The sequence below is a fragment of the Ascidiella aspersa genome, chromosome 5 (assembly GCF_963924565.1).
Source record: "Ascidiella aspersa chromosome 5, kaAscAspe10.2, whole genome shotgun sequence".
NCBI classification, from domain to species: Eukaryota; Metazoa; Chordata; class Ascidiacea; order Phlebobranchia; family Ascidiidae; genus Ascidiella; species Ascidiella aspersa.
Window position 1 is genome coordinate 19732756 of NC_139451.1, and position 20292 is coordinate 19753047.

General features: G+C 40.0%; 1 protein-coding gene and 1 pseudogene across 1 annotated transcript; one reads left to right on the top strand and one right to left on the bottom strand.

Moving 5' to 3' along the window:
• The first annotated feature begins 1564 nt into the window (after window positions 1-1564).
• On the top strand, window positions 1565-4305 carry LOC146145267 (uncharacterized). The gene is made up of 4 exons (XM_083390213.1): window positions 1565-2053; window positions 2633-2861; window positions 3342-3441; window positions 4216-4305. Exons 1-4 carry the CDS (start codon window positions 1594-1596, stop codon window positions 4303-4305), a joined length of 879 nt encoding a protein of 292 aa, XP_083246339.1. The 5' UTR covers window positions 1565-1593.
• Window positions 4306-8093: 3788 nt separating this feature from the next.
• LOC146145268 (cytochrome P450 4F3 pseudogene) lies at window positions 8094-10166 on the bottom strand (annotated as a pseudogene).
• Between the last annotated feature and the right edge of the window lie 10126 nt (window positions 10167-20292).

A 20292-nucleotide genomic window follows, 5' to 3' on the forward strand; every position in this document is an offset into this window, starting at 1 on the left:
CATTTCATGGTTCCGCTTAACGGTTAAAATATTCGTCAATTTAACCTATTCTTGAAAAAAACGAATTTGTTTTCTTTTCTACGCGCGAATGTGTGCAAATGTTTACCACCTTTCTAATCTGACACCCGTCATTTGTGTCACCAGGTTGGCCAACCAAATCAAAGGCCAAGAGCCGCATTTTTTACATTGCTAACCACAATGAGCCTCACCTTGCAAATGGGTAGAATTAGTAGAAATAAATATCACCATGTTTATTTCTCACGCACATACTTATACCTTTGTTCCGCTAGATATACTGTTTCAGCGTGGTCCAACGTGAATCTTGACGTTTTTTCAGCCGCGCCCCGCTTTGGTAATTTTCCTATGCTTTTCGCCCCCCTATGAAAAGCAATTCGGCATTTTCAATTAAATATCACTAAGACAATTTGAAAATAGTAAAGTCTGTTGTTGGCCGCGCGAAGCGCAAAAAAAATGCTGTTTCAATGTTGAAGTTGGCAAAAACAGACTTTGTAGCCTACAGCGCTGTAGGAGTGCTGTAAATCCTAAACGAAACCATTAGATTCAATGCAAAAAAATTTAAATATTAACTTGGAGCTCACGCCCCCCTAGGCCCACCAGGTTAAGAACCGCTAGCCTATGGCATATATACTAACTTTATGAAATGTACACCTTTATTCAGCTACGGTAGTAATGAAATCACAAAGGATCATTTACGAAGTTGTTTTGTCAATAACAATAACAAAAAAAAAGTTGATGTTGCTAGATTGCAGCAAAGCTGACTATCAGTTCGCGGGCCAAAAAAGAGGAACTCGGGCCTGCACTACACGAACTTTGATTCATCCTCCACTAAGCTGTCGAAACTTCTAAAACTTGGATACATAACGATTTTTTATTTGTCTGTTTTTGTTTGCAGACCGGTGTCTTTTAATATAACACGTAGGCTAAGTTTGGAGAGCGAGGAATTTTGCGATCACCACTTGCAACAGTTTTAGGATTAGTATATTAGGCTACTCATCTTCTATATTTTCTGTTTATTCGGTCAATCTTATTCAGATTTTTTTCTTTAATGGCTTAAGTTTAGCGTCGTTTTGTAAAACCTTACGTGGTACAACTTTAAGTTATTCGTGTGCTATTTTGTTTTTTGAGATGAATAGGCTAATAAGCTTCCAAAATGAATGACAAATCAGAGAAAAATGAAATGACAGTTAAAATGAATGACAAATCAGAGTAGTGTCTATGCATGTTTCATGCTGTTAATACAAAACGTTTATATACATTTTTTTAATGTGCTTAAGTTAATTTTTTTAATAAAATTTAGATTTGTATAATAAAATTGAACCTAAAGTAGTAAGACAATTATGGTAAGCGGAGGTTTAAAGTTATTCAAAAATATCGAAATCGAAAGTGCTGAGTCATGTACAGTGCATACAGCAGCTTTGTTTATCTTTTCGGGCCAATCCAGAACGGCGTATTAAATAATGGATTATATTTGGTACTTACACATACATGCTAAACAAGTATGATTAAATAATCTTGTAAATATGTTGTATTTCAATAGGTTGATTTAGTATTTATTATATATTTTATATTAGAATGGCATGCAAAGTAGGTTTAAGAACTTGCTTACACTTTCTCAAAACTCCGGGACACCGCATTAAGACTTTTTATCAAATACCAAAGAATAGATTATCTGCTAGGAAATTTTCTACAAGTTCTAAGGCCAATGACGACTTTTCAGGGCGGCCAAACATATATGACCAACTTGCAGAATCAAATAAAACGTTTGATAAAAATCACACCAGGACTACATTTGCAAATTTGAAAAACACATCTGCAGATGAGTTCATTGCTCGGTTGATGTTGTCTGAAGTTCACAAAACATCAATTGAAACTCGTAAATTGTCTTTGGACATTACAAAGGCACAACAAGATAAAGACGAGGGATTTCCAATGAGAAATTCAGACATATTTTGGAATTCATTTTCAAGAAAAACGTGTGACAAGGACACCCAGTTGCCCAACCCCTACAATGAATATATAAACTACAGTTCAGGTGTGTTGAGAAAATCAACTGTATTTAACATTTTTATTTATGTTTTAATTGCAATTGTTCAGTAATTTTAGTGTGAATTAAGTGAAGTGTTTTTTTTAAACATCTATGTAGAATGTAGATAATGAACACATCAAAGATTAAATTACATACCCAAGCCACTGTGAAAAGTATGCTTGGTCAACAAATCCACTGACCTTAAATAACACCCTCAAAAAAAGAAAAAAAATATGACAACAGTCCACAGCATCCTCTCCCCTGAAAAAACTCCCATACATTAAATAACTGCCCGGGTCGTTCCGTGTAGTAAACTTGTGGTGTACTTTTAATCTCATCTCACATTCGACTGGCATCGCAGATATGTTGGTCATACACTCACAAATCTAATATAAAATTAAGTAACATCTGCTTTTTCATAATGTTTAAAAATCTATTAATGGTCAAAATCATAATGGATGTGCTTTTAAAGTGTATATAAGGTCTTAATGAAAATAACATAGTCACTGATAAAAACAAATAAATAGCAGTTTAGCACTTTACCCTTTTGTTGAAGGATTGATTTACAAAATTTATTATTATTAGGAGTACGGCACTACAGCACTCAGCCAAAAGCACCACAGCCTGATGAGACCTCCAATGATTCAAAACTTAAACAACCACCCTCTGCTGATGTTGGATCCGAAGAGATTAGTAAGAAGTCAAAAAAGGAACAATTAAAGATAATTTTTGCACAATACGGAGCATTTGGAGTCGCCTTTCATATTGCCATTTCCCTGGCTTCACTGGGATTCTTTTATTTGCTTGTTTCAAGGTATGTATTGTTTGGTTTACTTTGTGTGCTTTCACATTTAGTGATCAATGCATGCAATAGAGGAATAACATGTCAAAAAAATAAAAAAAGTATTTGGTTAACAAATGGGCTACTAGCATTCGTAGTTTCAGATTATTTGGTAAAAACATTGATATTTCTGCTTTTTAAATGTTCACTATAATAATAATGTCTTACGACAATTTTGCAATATTTATCATAAAACTTGTAAAGGCTATTGATGCAAAAGTTTTATGTCTAATTAACAAGTATGCTATGACAAGATTGTATAAATATGAACAGAATTTTGTGTTTAATAGTTATTAGAAAATTTTAATTTTTTACCTTGCCCTTTGTGAAGTGATGTTATCTTAGTATGGTATACCTATGCTGTTCAAAGGGTTTTTGTTACCTTTTGAGTCACTTAGTCATACTAAATTAATTTTCAATAATTTAGTGCTAATTTTATGTCTGCCTTTTCAGTGGTATCGATGTGATAGGATTGTTGGCGAAAATGGGCATTGAACTTTCCAGCGTCGTTAGTGGAGCGAGCACCTTTGTTATTGCCTATACTGTGCACAAGGTAAGCAATCATAAGGGAAAGGTCAAATTGTTTGACCTAGTCTAGTGATTATTAACAGGGGGGCAAAAATAATCCTAAAAAAATTATACATATATTTTTGTATTGTGATTTTAACCATATATTGCTGTCTAATTTCTGCCAAGTCACCGTTTTGGTACATAACATAAAAAATATAAATTTGTAGTTTTATCAAGTGAAAAACAATGGTTCGTGATTTTCCTGCCGGGACTCCAGGCCTTAGTCCTTCTAAATTAATGCCCCAGCAATAGCCCATAAACTTTTTTTAAATGTTATATATTATTAAATCAAAAACATATTTTAACAAAAAAACACAACCGAAAAATATAACAGACTTATTTAAATTGCAGTATTCCTTAGTAAAAAATAATAAACTTACTGTGTAAATCGCCTAAAAACAAAATGATTTTTCACATAATACTTATTTTAATATAAAAGGGTGCAATGGACATGATTATAACAACAAGTGGGAGGGGGAAAGCCAATGTGAGTGAAATTTGCTACTTGGTAGACACTCGTCCGATTTGCGAGGGTAAATTTTAATTCAAGGCCAACCCTGGGTTTTACATATAGTTAAGTTGTGGCGTTGTCAACTTAATATCCTGCAATTATTTTAGCAATTTAAGGCCTTCCCACAATGTTTTATAAACTTTATTGAAATGCAACTATGTTTTTTATGGCAAGGCAGTTGTCAGTCTCCCGCATAGCATACATCTTGTGATGAGGTTAAGTTATATGTATGCTTTTGTTTTTTAGCTTGCGATGCCTGTACGAGTCAGTATCACAGTTGTTTCGGTTCCAATTCTGGTGCGTTACCTAAGAAGAATTGGACTTTTCAGAAAATAAAGCACGCGTTAAAGACTTTTTCCAAGCTTGGCATTTGACACTAAAAATATTTTCGAGATATTCCGACTTGCTCACCTTTATACCAAACCGTGTTCCCGTCGTAATGGGAGAATTATGCATTTGCTTTGTTAATTGTTATGCTCTTATTTTTATGCTGCTTAATTTCTGGGTAAATTTAAATCACACAACAAAAGCATTGCTGTAAGCAAAGAATATTTTCCTAACAATACTTATTAAATGATCTCAATTAACTTGCGGTGTTTTGTGTGTGTATTATATTTACAAAAATTTACATCATATTTTAGGAGCTTTAAAATTGAAGGCTGGACCTCCTATTTTTACTACGTTTACCTGTACCATGATCGCCACTCGTAGTCCTATACGTTGTTGTCATTCCTTAAATTCGTTTTTACGCCTTTGTGCTTTGGTGACATTCACTAAGTAATTACATTAACGTTTATCGTATTACTCAAAATTAATAATAAAAAGGCCATATTGTGACAAAGAAATAATTTGTTAAAGGTATTCGCTTCTCAAGTAAATTATAGCTTGCAAGCACATGATTGGTCAAATTATCGGTTGGCCAATATAGCCATTTTAAATTTTAAAGTCAATTCTTTTCGATTTTATGTCAAATATAACTTCTCCATAAAAGTTTAATAGAATCTTTTCGCTACAAATCGTTTCACGGTAATGTCATTTTCCAATCAACGTTAATGCGCCATAGCGACCTTACGGCATATACGTAACCCCTTTAACCAGTGATTCTCAAACTGTGTGCCTCGCCAAATTGTTAGTGTCCCGTAAAACTTTTTCTAAATTTCGAAACTAACTTATTTGTATTACAAATAATCATAAAAAATTAGTGTGCCGCAAGCCAAAACAATTTGACAACCACTGCCTTAAACGTTTCAATAAAACTATAAAAAGCATTGGAAAAAAGTTTCATTATCGGCCGTACTGGTAGGCTACGTAAATTCAAAAGTTGCTTGTTATTCGGGTTAAAGCAATGGTAAAGGTTAACCGAAACGCTGTTCCGATAAGGCGATTTTTGCAGGTGCACAAAAAATGTTTTTTAGCGGGCCATGTCATATTCAAAAACGAGGATATAATTAAAATTGCAATCTAAACCCTTTCAGTTTGTCACAGTGGCGAAAGTAAGCGGAAACTATATTTAAAGCAGGTTCCTCTGGCAAAATATATTATTTTCTACCAACGTTTCGGCTTACTATTCGGCAAGCCTTCGTAAGCGGAAACTGTCTGAAACGGCTTCCAGTAAAACTGTTGTTCCAAACCAATGGGGGGAATTTTTTAATTTCTAGGGGGTGGGGGTTGTGTCACAATAATAATCTCTTACTGGTTGTCTGTTCTATGTTATTGCTGCATTTTCCATTTATGTGCTGAAAAAAAAGTTTTCGTATAATTGATTCAAGGCAGCAGTGTAGAAATGGAAAGACGAAGAAATTTCGAGAAAAGAAAAAAAATACAGAGCGTAAACCTTGTTTACGAACTATTGAAAACCCGGATTTAAGTTGCAAGATAAGATTTTGAACGAAATGCATTTATCACGGTAAAAAAACAAATCGACCTTAATAATGAGACGCCTTTGCAAAAGAATAATTCTTATCGTAGTTAGATTTGATGTAAATTTAGCTTGCTTTAAAAAATTCTTTTTATTTCAACCGATCCCCGAAAGTTTAAAAACTTCAAAGCTCATTTGTTAGTCATGAAGAATGTCTAATTTAAATTTTTGGACTCTGAAAAAGGCGATAAAACCAAAAGTCTGACCTGAAGCAGCCGAGCGGGTTATCGCGGCACGAGTCAGCATTTGACACGCAGTCGACCCGCGAATCGTTGACCATGTACTGGGGCAGCACACACACCCTCGCCTCACCCACTTCGTCCGAAACGGGGCACTTGAACCCAGGACCAGGGCCGGATTAACCATTAGGCTAATAAGGTTTCGGCCCTCAGTTATTTATTTTTTGTTTTCAATAGTTGAAATTTAATACAGTTGTGGCGTCTGATTCTGCGAATTAGGTTTGGCAACCTGTCACATTGTTGCATCATCATCATTGAATTATTGACATTCATTTTTTTTATTTTACGAGATAGCAGACTTAATTGACTTATATGTTATATGTCTTTGCTAGCCTAGTTAGAATGACAATCGTTTTTTTGCCTATTACGGAACTGGCTAAGTTGTAAATTTGATGGACTAGCTTTTAACATCTTGCATTTTGCAATTGAGATATGAAATTATAATATATTTGGCGGACCGACGTGAAAGTTGACGTGGTCCTGCGGTTGAGAACCATGTAGTGAGTTAGACTGTTTTTAAGTTAGGTCTAGGGCTCTAGGCTTATGCAAGTTATGGTAATTAGGCCCTTCTCAAGTAAACAGCCTTAGGCCTGCAGTACCCTTAATCCGGCCCTGCCCAGGACCGATCACTTGTTGAAACCAACTCAATTAATATTTATGAGGGCGACATGTCTGGTATTGACAGCAATGTAATTAATATATAGGGACGGCGCTGTGCCATGTATCGCAAATACACAGTCGATTTATGGCATGTCGGCAAGCCCTATAGCCCTAATCGTAAGTTACCGAAGTCAAGTCAAGCCGCTGTTGAAGCCAGTCTGATGATTTGTACTAAAATAGTATTGTACATAATAGAAATGGGTGCCGACATATAGGTAGTGATGTCCGACAAAATCGGACTGAAGACGAACTATTGGAATTTCGGCCATGAATTGCGATCCAACCTAGAGTTTTGCAATTTCGATACACCATTTGTTGTAAAACTTATATTAGGGTTTCCTAATGCTTTACCTTATTTTGGCTTGATATAATGTCGTGATTTTCTAAGTAACATCCCTAATTTAAAGAATACTGCTACAATTCAACAACAAATAGAAACTAAAACTAAATATAAACAAGTAAATCTGCTTTACGGACATTTAACTGAAACAACATTCAACTAAATAGGAACTTTAGTCCAAGTAAAGTCACACGTATGATGAGTCAAGCCATTGGCCCTCCAACTAGCTAAGGCGAGACTCCTAGAAGTCACCGTTACCTGTGCGGCGTTCCGAATTAGGAGAACGCGCGACCTTAAAACGAGGATATTCATACACTTGAAATTGAATACCCTGACATTTTCCAAAAGATTCTGACTCAGATATTAAATGAAACTCGTCAAAATGCAAATCCGAGATGCAAGTCATGTTTTTTTTTTTAAGAAGACAATCCATGTGGATAGATATTAACAGAGTTGTAGGCCTACTACTAAAATCTTTTCTGGTGCAGAAGTTGCATTTATACAACTAGCCTACACGGGCAAAATAAGTGAAAATCAAAGTCGAACGAAGTATTGTAAAACAATAAAGCTTGTAGGCTATCTCTAAGGTACAAAATTATGTATACGCCAAGCAGCAAAATAATAACAGACAAATACATACAACTATTGGATTACAATCAGAAAATCTCGTCGATTTCTATATTTTCAGGAATTATTGCTTCTAAAGATTTGGAGATCACTTTAGAAGGGTTGGTACGATAACTCACCAGAAGTAGATCACTCCATCTTTATCCTTTCCATCTCTTTTATTATAGTTGTTTGATACGATTTAAGAATCCTCTGAGCCTTTTGGTTTTAAAATACGAATTTGTCCCCATATTCTTTAAGGTTGGATTTTCGCAGTATGATAAGGGTAAATAGTTCGCCTGGAAAATCAACATGTTATTAAATATATTTTTATACACCAAAATCGGACGATGCGTATATCCTAGCAGCCGAGGCTTTCGAGTTTCAGGTGGACCCCGTTGGCCGACCTGAGGACCAGGCCCTGCCTCATCTGCGGCGCCGGACACTCGCCGTCCACCGAGAGCCTGAAGTTCCTCAGCACGTGACAAAGCGTCACCTTGATCTCGCACATGGCGAACGTCTTCCCGATGCAGTTGCGCGACCCTGCCGAGAAGGCGACAAAGGCTAGCGGGTCGCGTTTGGCCACGTTCTCGGGCGAGAAGCGCTCCGGGTCGTACAGCTCCGGATTTTCCCATAACGCGGTCGATCGATGGACCACGACGATGTGAATCAGGGAAGACGTGCCCGCCTCCACCTCTAGCCTGCCTCCGGGGACGTCCTTGTCCACGAAGGTGGTATTTTCGTTCAGCTTGCGCGCGATTGTGGGCACGGGCGGATGCAGACGCAGACTCTCCTTAATGCACATGTCGAGGTAGGCGAGCTGGTGGAGGTCATCCCACTTAATTTCTTTCTTGTCCCCCATGATCCGCATAACTTCCTCTCTGCATCGACGCTGGTAGTCAGGGTGGCGAGACAGGTTGTATAGGAGCCACGAGATTCCGCTCGTGGTCGTGTCATGCCCCTCAAAGAGGAACGTGTCCACTTCGTCCCGGATCTCCTTGATCGAGAGTCCTCTTCCGCGCTCGTCTTTGCTTCGGAGAAGGATGTCAATGAAGTCCAAGTACTTTCGTGGCGGCGATTCGTTGTCGAGTGTCCTGCAATCCAACATGTCGTTATTTAGGGTTTATGGTGCAAACGAGATAAGCGTGATGAAACTAGCAAACGATTTTCAAAAAAAAAAAATCAAGTATAGCAGGCAAAACAAGTTTATCAAACATCAACACATATTTAGTTATTGAGTGGAGTCAGTCGAATACCTGGCTAATTTATTCCTCTTGTTTAGGATAAGTTTGTCCTCATCTAAGTAATTCTCGTGTAAGGGTAATTTTAAAAATAATGTAAACCCTTTTTACTTACGCTTGTTTTGGCCAGCTTAGCATTAAAGACCAAAAGTCACGAATAAATCAAATAAAAACTTTGGATTATAAAAGTGTAAAAACCCTTGTAAAAATACTACTGAAATTTCCCTAAACCGTTTGTATGGTAAAGCTTCGTTGCGGTTGACCACCTGTGTTGTTTTTCGTCGGTTCCGATTTTAAAACGAATCCCAAACGCAGCGAACAAAGAAAAGAAACACTCACCCTTGGTCCTCGCGCGTCGATTCGCGTTCCAGCTCTTCTTTCCTCTGCCGGATCATCCTTTCTCCTTCGGTGTGCACATAATTGCTCGCTCTCCTGAACCTCCGGCCGGCCGGCGACAGCCAGTAAATCCAGTCGACGTGCATAAGCGGCTGGTAAGCCCGGGTCGCCGTCAGCTCTGCCAGTTCGCTCACCGCTCTCACGTACCGATGCTGCCCGGCGTCCAGCTGGCAGTTGGACTTGGTCGACATCGCGCACCTCAGCATCACGTCCATCGTCATTTGCGCCACGTCACCGGTGACGTCAATAGCGTGCTGGTGGCCGCGCCGCCACTTGCCGACTAGCACGCGGGCACACTCGTTGTACACGGTCGCGCAGGGCTTTAGAACGTTAAAGTGGAAAGCGGGCGTTAACAGCTTGCGGTTGCGTCGCCACTTTTCCCCGGAGGAGACCAGCAGCCCGTCGCCGATCCAGGGACGCACCAGGCCGTAGATGAGGTCGTCTTTCGGTGCCCCGCTGTACAGCACCTTGGCCAGCGTGGTGGGCGAGAGCGGGTCGACGAAGACCTTAAGCGGGCCAAACCAGGTGACGCAGGTGCCCTTCAGACGCATTCGCTCGCTGACGAGGTTGTCCAAGCCGCGATCGTCGTTCGAGAAGAGCTTTAGGTGTCCGTAGAACCAGTGACGCGGCGAGGAACAAGCTCGAGCTGTCAGGTCCACGCAATTGCGATAATGTAGCGCGAGCGGTAGGAGGTACCGGTGCACGACGTAAGCCAGCAGCGCCGCGAACAGTACGCGAACGGCCGCCGACGGGAGACTCGACGGCAAAAGCACACCGAACAGGATTTCAAGTGTCATTACTGTACTGTAGAAACTGGCAACTGAAACATGCATAACTGCATATACACAGTGTGTATTATCTATGGGTGTCGTTATGTTTAGCCAATACGACTCAAGAGGGGTCTTGGTCACAGAATACACATTGTGTATAAGTATGTTTCAGTTGCTGTAATACGGGCTGTTAGTCCACTTCGATTGATATTGTATGTACGAACAACATGCAGCAGGCAATGGTGCTGTGGTTGTTTCTAGACTCGCTTCCTTCTAATCCTGCGTAGCTCAGATGGTAGAGCGACGTTCCCTGTATGAGCAGGGGTCGTGAGTTCGAATCAAGCTATTGCTTTTCTAGCCTGACCTTGCTTGCACTACAATCCTGATCAGGCTGACTGGTTTTGGAAAGCCTATCCGAGGCATCTTGTGTAGCCTACTATTAGAACCGGTTAAGGAAAAATACCGCCGCTCGCAGGTTTGCTATCAAAATGTGCATATTGCCTACAATTTATTTTGCTTACAAACTGGATATAGAACGCCACTGTTTTAGGCCACTGGTGTGATTTTTTACTTGGCTTTCGATCGCAAACTACCTTTAGCCGACGCCTTAATTAGTACCAGCTTATCACTAAGTTTAAGTTAAACTTATTCAGTAATGCTGCATTATGTTTAACTCTACAAGCTTGCGAAACGCTGCCTTTGAACTGAACGTGACATAAATACATGGTGATTTTAGACTATGGTGATCTATTTGGCCGAGCAATCTGCGTAGTAACTGTCATATCGCAAATACGTGCTGTTTGATATACGTGCAATTCGAAAAATAAAACCACGAATAGCAACTACAATTGCCTTGTTGTTGAAAAGTCACTTCCAGCAAAAAATTTCATAAAAACTCTAGCAGCCGAGTCGAGGATTTCGGTTAAAAACATTATTGTGTCGTTGTAACGCTAATTGTTTTCAGTAGTGTTTGACGTTACATAACAATCTAACGACCATAGATGAAGTGTCGTACTTGGTTGACAGCGTCAAATAAGCCATAGCTTTTATAAAAAGTGTAATAACTTATGTCGTTTACATAACAACAGTTGTGGTTTCTGCAAAACGCCCAGTCCGGCAAAGCATTCCGGCAGGAACGTGGCACCCACCTTTTCTCGCACTGATCCAGGCCGTCTCACATATAGCATTGTGGCAGCACGCAGCGGCCTCCACATTTGTTGTACGAGTTGTTGTACATCACTCCGCCATGTTGCAATAACTTTTTTTCCGTCATCTTGTCACTGCCGTCGCCGCAGTAGTCCACTCCTGCGCGTATAAGGGAACGGTGTTCTAAACTAATTTGGAAATTGCTTGTGTGCCGTAACTCTAGTTGCAATCTAATTCAGATTTTACCAAAAACATACTTTGTTCAACAGCATTTTTTCCTTTTCTCAGTCATAACAAAGAATTTTAATTAATGCTATTCGGTTGGAACAACTTTTTGGTGATTTTTACAGTCTGAAAGGCATATGCTTTATATGCTAAAACATATAAAATAATCACACAAATATTAACCATTCAAATTCTTATGAGACTAAATTGCGATTTAAATAAAATTGATTGTGAATAAGTAAATGTAATTTTAGTTCAAATTCTAGTACAATTCTGGTATTCAAGAATTTGGTAATTCTAATTCTAATCTAAATTGAACTTAAATGTTGTATTTCTAATTTTATTCTAATTTCAGAAAGCTAGTTGTCCAAGTGTATTTGTGACGTTACTCGCCGCAAATACAGCAATTGCAGTTTGGGCCGAAAATGTCGTTTACATTATATTTCATTATAGTTTTACTTAAGATAGACTAACGTTATGGCTTCCAACCCTATAAAAACACAAGTTTTGCAGTTTCAATTTAATATTTTTAAAGGTTAGGCCAGCATTTCTCAACCTTTTATGGCTAGCGGCACCCTTCAGAAACAACAAAAAGATTGTGGCACCCCTACAAGAATTTTCCGTAGGTAATTCACTAGAATGTCACAATAAACAGAACTGCCAATACGCATCAACTCTACTCAACGTAGGAAGCTATATATAATTGGATTTATTCCACTCTAATCTTTACAAAACCAGTTGTAAGAGTTGAGCAAAAATCAGATTTTTAAAATTCTTAAATATCTCTTGACACCCTTGAGCATTGAAATGGATCCCCAGGGTGCCGCGGCACCCCGGTTGAGAACCATTGGAGTAGGCCCTACGTTATACGCAGATATAAGTCGATAGAACACGCAGCTAAAAAATGATTCCTAAGCCAGTGGTTCCCAAATTGTGGGCCATGGCCAACGAGTGGGCCACAAAACTGTTTTCTTCTTCTTCTTTCGTGTTGGTTAGATATCTGGGCAGTGGCTTGTGAGCCACTGCGTGGTAGAGGGTTTTGTGGCCAATATCGCTGCCCAACCACCGGGACAGGAAAAGTTTGGACATTCTTCCACGATGTGGTTTGCCGTTTGTGTGGCTCCGCACTCACATAGTGGGGAAGGGCAAGGCCCCATTGAAACATAGAGGAGGCAAAACGGCCGACTCCTGTTAATAAGCGGTTGCGTCTCACATTCGCTGTTCTCGACAGCTCTGGGGCGTGGTAGCGAGCCGCAGAGATGGATGCGTGTAGCTTTGTCTTGTTTGTTGACCATTCTTCTTCCCAGGTTTCCTCCTTCCATTTTGACGCAGTTTTGCCATCAAGGATTGCTTTCTTGAATGACTGTGCTGCGGTTACAAAGGAGTGTCGTGACTTCAGTCGCGTTGCCTGCGCACAGCCTGAGATTTTGCTGTGCAGTAGATGGTCAGGCCACAAGAGTGCCTTGCGCGATTGAGCAAAGGTTGCTCCCTTTCGCCTTATGTCAGTTGGCACAATCCCTGCTAGCACTGGGAGGTTGTTTACTGGAGTCGCTGTTAGACAGCCAGTGATGGTCCGCAAGCAGTTATTTATTGGCACGTCCAGTAGTTTGGTGTGTGCACTCCTGGACCATGCGGCCGCACAGTATTCTGCTGGCGCGTATCAAGCGCGAGTGCAGTAGATCGCAAAACATTGCTGCTGGAACCCCATGTTGTGCCAGCGAGTCTTCTAATTAGAGCTGCTCGGGATGAGACCTTGTTCCTCAAACCCTCCAGGTGTTTTCGATACGTGAGGGAACGGTCCAGTTTGACTCCAAGGTAGGTTGGGCACGGGTCAAAGGGAAGGTTGGAGCCGTTACATATGATGCGTATCTCCCTGGAGGCTTCCCTGTTGTTTAAGTGGAAGGCGGAGGCGACAGACTTTGTTTCGCTCAGCACCAGTCTCCATTTTTCAAGGTATGTTGAGAGTGTGCCGACATCCTTGATGAGAGTACCTTCGACCGTTTCCCAACTCCGGCTTGACGTAAGTATTGCGATGTCATCTGCGTATGAGTATTTGAGGGCAGTGGTTTGGGGAAGGTCATACATGTATATGTTAAAGAGCATCGGTGCAAGCACAGAACCCTGTGGGACCCCATTTCTTAGCCGCCTTAAACGACTTTGTTGGCCGTCGCTGGTACGGAGAATGAAACTCCTGTTAGATACCAGTTCCATGATAAACTGTACCATGCGTTTGTCAGGGACGGTTTTCAGGAGCTTGTAGGTTAGGACCTGGTGCCATATGGTGTCATAGGCAGCTGTCAGGTCTAAGAATACAGCGCCTGTTTTGTTGTTGGCTTGGTAACCGTCTTCAATATTCTGCGTCAGGAGGGTGACTTGGTCTGATGTGCACCTACCACGTCTGAAGCCTGCTTGCTCTGATGGTAATTGGGGATCAACGACAGGTTCTAATCGTGAGTGTATGATTCGCTCAAGGATCTTGAAAGGGATGCTTAGCAGGGATATTGGGCGGTAGCTCTTCGCATCGTCGGTTGGCTTGTTTGGCTTGGGTATGGCTATCACAAGGGCTCTTCTCCATATCCTTGGAATTTTTAGCCGGTTCATGCACGACGAGAGGAACTTTGCAAGCCAATGGATTGCAGAGTCCCCCATGTGTATGAGGAATTCTGGATGGAGATGATCGGGGCCAGGTGCTTTGCCGGGCTTTAGCTTCCGAAGGGCGTTGCGGACTTCTTCGGGTGTAAACTCGCTAGAGAGGTTTGCGTCTGCAGTCGGTGATCTCCAAAGCTCTGATAGTTTCTTTACCAGAGTTGTCTTTGATTGCCGATGGATTTTGGCATTGCGACCATTTTTCTCTAGACGCGAAGCTATAGCGTTTGCTGTGACAGGACACTTGCCCGGAGCAGCCTTCCCACGGCCCGTGAGTCGATTAATGGTGAGCCACGCCTTTCGGCTAGAGTGTGTGAAGTCGATGGACTCTATACTGTCTCGATCCAGCGAGCTTGGCGCTTTCGGTCTAGGTGGTTTACCAGTTCATCGGTTGCTGATTTGGTTTCTTCCAAATTGCTGGAGCGTTTAAACTGGCTATACAGGTCCTGGCAGTCCTGGCCCCAGCATGGGACGTAGTTATTGTTTTGCCGCGCGTGTCAGCATTCCTGCGAAAGCGTAAGAGGCCTTATTTTGGTCTTGCGAGTCTGGGCTTGGCAAGGTTTTTGCCATGTGGTGTGTTGCCTTGTTGTAGAGCAACCAACGTGTCTTTCGGAAATTCCACCGTCTCACAGGTTTGCTTGGGGTGGGTTTTAAATGACCGGCAATTGATGTTATTGAAACTCTGTGCTGTGACCGAGGGAACCGACTGATGACGTGTCGTTCAGAAAGGGCTTGTCCAGAAGTCACTCTCGCAAAAGCAAGGTCTGGATTGCTTCCAGTGCTCCAGCGTCCCGAGGTAAAACTGTCGGGGTCTTTTGGGCCATACAAGAGCGACAGGTTGTTAGTTGATGCCCAGTTGGAAAGGGTTTCTCCATCGCGATTGCTGGTCTGGTACCCCCAGTCCGTGTGGTGACAATTGAAGTCACCTACATACAGGCAAGGGGCAGGGAGTATGGGCAGCGAATTTAAACTGTTTTCATTGGGCCATATAAGAGCTATTTGAAAATATTGCTAAGTTAGCATATTTAAAACTATAAAAGGAACGAAGCATTTTTTTGCGATTTGTAAACTATACCTAAAGGAAAAATCTCACGACGTATGTTTGTTTCGCTACGCAGTTAGCACGGCAGTTTACTTTAAATTCAGTTTGTTTTCATCGAGATATTTAATTCCAATCTAAAAATGAGCCGAAACTAAAAAAAGGATTATTTCGATGTTGTTATATAGAATCAACGTATTTATTGGAAAGTTGTCCGACTATGTAGGCGTAAATTGGGATAACAAAAAAAGGTAACGGCACATGGTGGGCCACAAACTGTTTTATCAGAAAAAATTAGGCCACGGAATAAAAAAGCTTGGAGACCACTGCCCTATGCCATAACAAGACAACTCAAGTAAAGCAATTTGCGATAATAAGTGTAAAAAACGTTGGTTCTGAATACCAGTTGCAGAGAAAATATTAAACACGAAGCAATACCAACACCTTTGTAAAATAAATATTTGACTTAAATTGCCAAATTTTTCTAAAATATTAATCATTAAAGCACTTAATTTAAACCACTTAAGTATAAATCAAGTCATTTTGCCCCGAAGACTTTAGTCAATGTAAGTCATTTAAAACCAGTGACTTAAGTGTAATTAAGTCAAGTGATTGACGTAATTCATTGCAACACTAAAGAAAAGTTTAGAATTGACATTTACTTTTCAACAATAATTGTGGCACTGGCTACATTTCAAGAACAACAATGTACACCGGGTACACCGGGAAGTCTTACCGGAATCAATTAGCTTATCTTGATCTTGACTATCTTGATAAGACCACTAATATTGTAAGATTTTCCGGTTTCCGATGTTCTGTTAATAAGTGCCACTAATATTGTAAGATTTTCCGGTTTCCGATGTTCTGTCGATAAGTGTAGGTTACTGTTATTATTGTCCTTGACAAATGCGTGCAGGCTAAATGCTTCTGTCGCCATACAAATAGAATGCGCAACTTTTAGAAGCATAAGTTCGTTTTATCAATGGATGACATCGGGTAAATTATACAATCACTAGTTGAACTTAAAACAAATAAAGTGAACAGTTTTTTTTTGTTTATCACTTTTAGGTACTGTACTCGGTTACAATATTTGAAAGCACGCCCGTCTTATTTCATTTCTGTCAGTATTAATAAGTTGCACTACTTTTGAAATAGAAGCGAAGTTTCGAATCGAATTGATTTTTGTTTTTCTTGCACCGCAAATTATCCATGACATGTTTTCGCCATTAACGCTTGCCGATTACTGAAGCAAGATTGGAATAGTACTAAAAAAGTTTATAAAATATAATTGACAGCCTATAAGCATACTTGTGTATGACGCAGTTGACTGTTGCACGGACCCGAAATTAAAAATTATGCCATTTAGTATGCCTTTGTTTATTAACAGGCTGAAACTAACCGGTGTTTTTGTGTGAGTTGTAATAACAGAAAACATTGCTTGACAACATCGCACTGAGTATATAAATGTTTAAATCGAGGATTAATCTTTGTCGCGAAATTTACTTCTTGCACTTCTTTAATTAGTCTCAACAAATAAATAAAGTATGACACACAAGGTCGTATTTAAAAAAAAATCACACATTATATGTTTTAAATTCCAACCAAAACAGCATCTTCTTGTCAATAAGATACAAATTTGTACCCTTTTTATATCTAATTTGGTCAATAACCCCGAAAATCCATTCTGTATAGCGGCTTTACTGTTGTCCACCAAACGCACCAAGAAAGTTAAAAGTTGAACTATACTTTTTGAAAAATATTGTTTGATTTTACATTTGTTTTCTGTATATTGACATTTCGTCAACAGCGAAACTTATAATTCGCTGCCACATTTGGCCCATCTTCAGGCAGGACGATTTCTAATTCCCCGACCCGATGACTAATTAACATGGTCCCAAATGTGACCAACTTACAACACGATGACGTCATGTGTGACGTCATATAACGCGACAACAACAGGGTAGAAGCGAATTTCGCCGCGGTGGTGTCATATTAAATTTTGATGAGTCTCTCTAAGAGGGTGTTTATATGTTTCTCCCAGCTGATTTAAAAAAAGCAGTGCGTTTAAAAGAAATTTAACACGTCGCAAGGACTTACGTTCCGAGGACCGCAACTTATACGAACTATTCCACTTTCCGTGAACGAATTGACCAGGCAGGTTATAAGAGTTGAAAAAACTCAAATTAGCCGGTTATACTATGAGCAAAGGAATACAGTTTAGTTGCCTATGAAGCAGCTCACAAAATAAGAATTGAGGTAAATATCTTTAAAAGCTTATGTTTTTAACCATAATCAGTTTTGGAGCCACCCGTAGATCAGTCACACGAAAGCTTTTTAAAGGGTACGTGAACACTGAGCAGCTGTATTGGTCTTATGCTGACCAGAAATGGCTTAAAGTGATTAAAGCGTATTATATCGTCAATTATATTCACTCTTGCTACATTAGATGGACATATAATCTGTAATTCGCTCTTCGCGCTGATGGCGAGGTACCTTTATTTAATTAATTTATTTGACTAAATATAAGTAAATTAAGCAAAATGATTTATTTTCGAAATCAGCTAGTGTGCGTATACGGTAAAAAGCCAGAATAGCTGGTACGCAGACGAAAAGTTGGGAACCACTGGTTAAAAACATCCAAGTAATTCAGCTGCGTGTAAACTGTTGTTTGGCCAATACTCTTAACCAGGGCTAGGGAGTCGGATTCGGATTAGGGACTCGGGACTCGAGTAGTCGGTTTGTTTTGATGGAGTCGGAGTCGGGACTCGAGTAAGACCACATAAAACTACCCGAGTCCCGAGTTCGACATTTAAAAACTGATATGGCCGCCATCTGGAAATTGTAAAGGTGGAATAGCATATGGTGGACCGTGTAGGCTATTGTGAGTGAATAAAATATAAGACACCCCTATAAGTGGATTGGTGAATATCCACGTTATTTTAGTTACGTAATTTGGCGGAATACAGGCTGTATATAGTCAGGGCCAGACCCGGGACTCGACGAAATCGCACATTTACCGGAGTCGGACTCGGGTTATTTTTAACCGACTCCGCAGTCCTGCTCTAAACACGAAAATTGTTTCAAATTCGAAATGTTTTTGATCAGTAAAGGGTTTGACAACCAGTCGGATCGTGTTTAGAGCAACTATAGGCTAGAATCAGCCTAGATAAACACCTTTCGTCGTATTCTTTATAGGTGTATTTAACTTTTTCGTTCAAGTTCATTTTTTGTGCAAGCTTGCGCTCCAACACTTTTAGTGCGCTATCTTATTATGGTGACGTTTTAATTTTTCGCAGGGTACTAAAAGTTGTTTAATGAATCTTCATCTCGATTAATATCGTCTTAAATAAATATACATCAGTGAGCTATGGTAACACATGTGTCAGACAAAGCTTAAAACGAAAATTTGAGACAACCGTAAGGTGTCCTAAATATTCTAATCCTAGTTTTATTAGCAAGTTTTTTCATTTATTGCACTGCATTATATAAAGGAATTACAGCACAAAATCATTTAGAACACGAAAAAAATAAACAGGTATGCGATTCCTGAGCAGCAAGTTTAGAAAACGATTTCCATTTCCGACCAGAAACCATTTCCATTTCCGACCAGTAGTTTAACGAATAACCCAAACAAGAGATTAAATAAAAGGGTCGAAAGTTCAAATAAGTATTATTAAATATATCTATGGGGTTTTCTTTCAGAACAAAATTTAGCTTTTTTTATGAGTTTTAGCTTGGAAATCAGTAGTAAACGGTGGCATTAAGTAGCAAAAATATCTATTTACAGGGACCTATCAATTAACAGCTCTAGCGTATATTAGCTGTCATATGGTTAATCTTGTGCTCCGCATTTGCTTGTTTCCGGGAAGCTCAATCAAAATACCCCGTCTTGTTTGGCTCATACTTTAATTATTTATGCGAGGCCCGTGTTATTGGGTATTAAAGTGTATTGGTCGGCGAGCGTGCAGTCAAAGGAGGTGTCGCGGCAACTAATTAGGCGTTTTTACTGCCAGTGCTGATTCTGCGACACTTTAATATTGCCCTGGATGAATCTATGGCCTACAGTTAATACGATTAAGTTTTTACAATATTCATTAGCTCCATACCTACATCGCCAAATCAATTTTGTCAAGAGAAATGAATCTCTTCCAAATAAACTGACATTGATTAGTAAAATGATTGCCACAAGATAGTTTGGCAGTGGGATTCAGAAACTTCTTACCTTAGACCTACAAAGGCGTTAAAGGCGACAAACTCTTAACTATCCACCTAAAAATCAATAAAATCGTAAAAAAATCCAATCCCTGATCAATAAATACAGTTTGCCAAAATCGACGATCAACACAAAGCCGTATAAGTGCACTGTTTGGCCATCTTTTAGAATAAGTGATAAGTTACGGTGATGTCATATTTAAAAATCAGGTTAGGATTAAAATCGAACCCTTTTAGTTGGTCACAGTGGTAGAAGTGAACGGGGACTGTCTAAAAAGGCTTTCAGTAAAACAAATGATGCCGGAACAGGGGACGTTAATGGATTTCTTGCATCAAAACAAGTTTTACATGGCAGCAAACAATAAATATAACGTAATTAACGAAAATGGACACAAAAGTGGCTAAATCGCTTTCAACGTAAGGCGGGCTGTTAGATTCGCGCCCAGCTGGTTGCAAAGGCAATTAGCGGTCGGTGCAAAGAGAGGCCCAAGATTGACTTAGCGCCGTCAGCGGCGTTCGGGCGACCTTGCTAAGGAATGCCTTATGCTCCCTCACAGGGCGACGATTCCCTGCGGATTCAAAATCGTCGGCATCGGAGCTGGCATGACAGACAGCCGGGCGTCATGCAGAAGCAAGAGGCTTTGTACTGAGATGCACTGTGGCTCCCGTATGCATACAACTTGATGCACAGGCGGCTTCACGCTTTTTTTTTTTCATTGCTTTTCAAGACTACGGGATTCAAGACGACTCAAACTCACGGCCGGGTCTAAAAAGATAAGATATGGGGCCTAAAATTTTCTTGTCCTGTTAGTTTGGGCATTTTTCATATCTACTGACACCAAACTGCACGAAAATTGTTGTGTGTGTTCAGCACTTAAATATAGC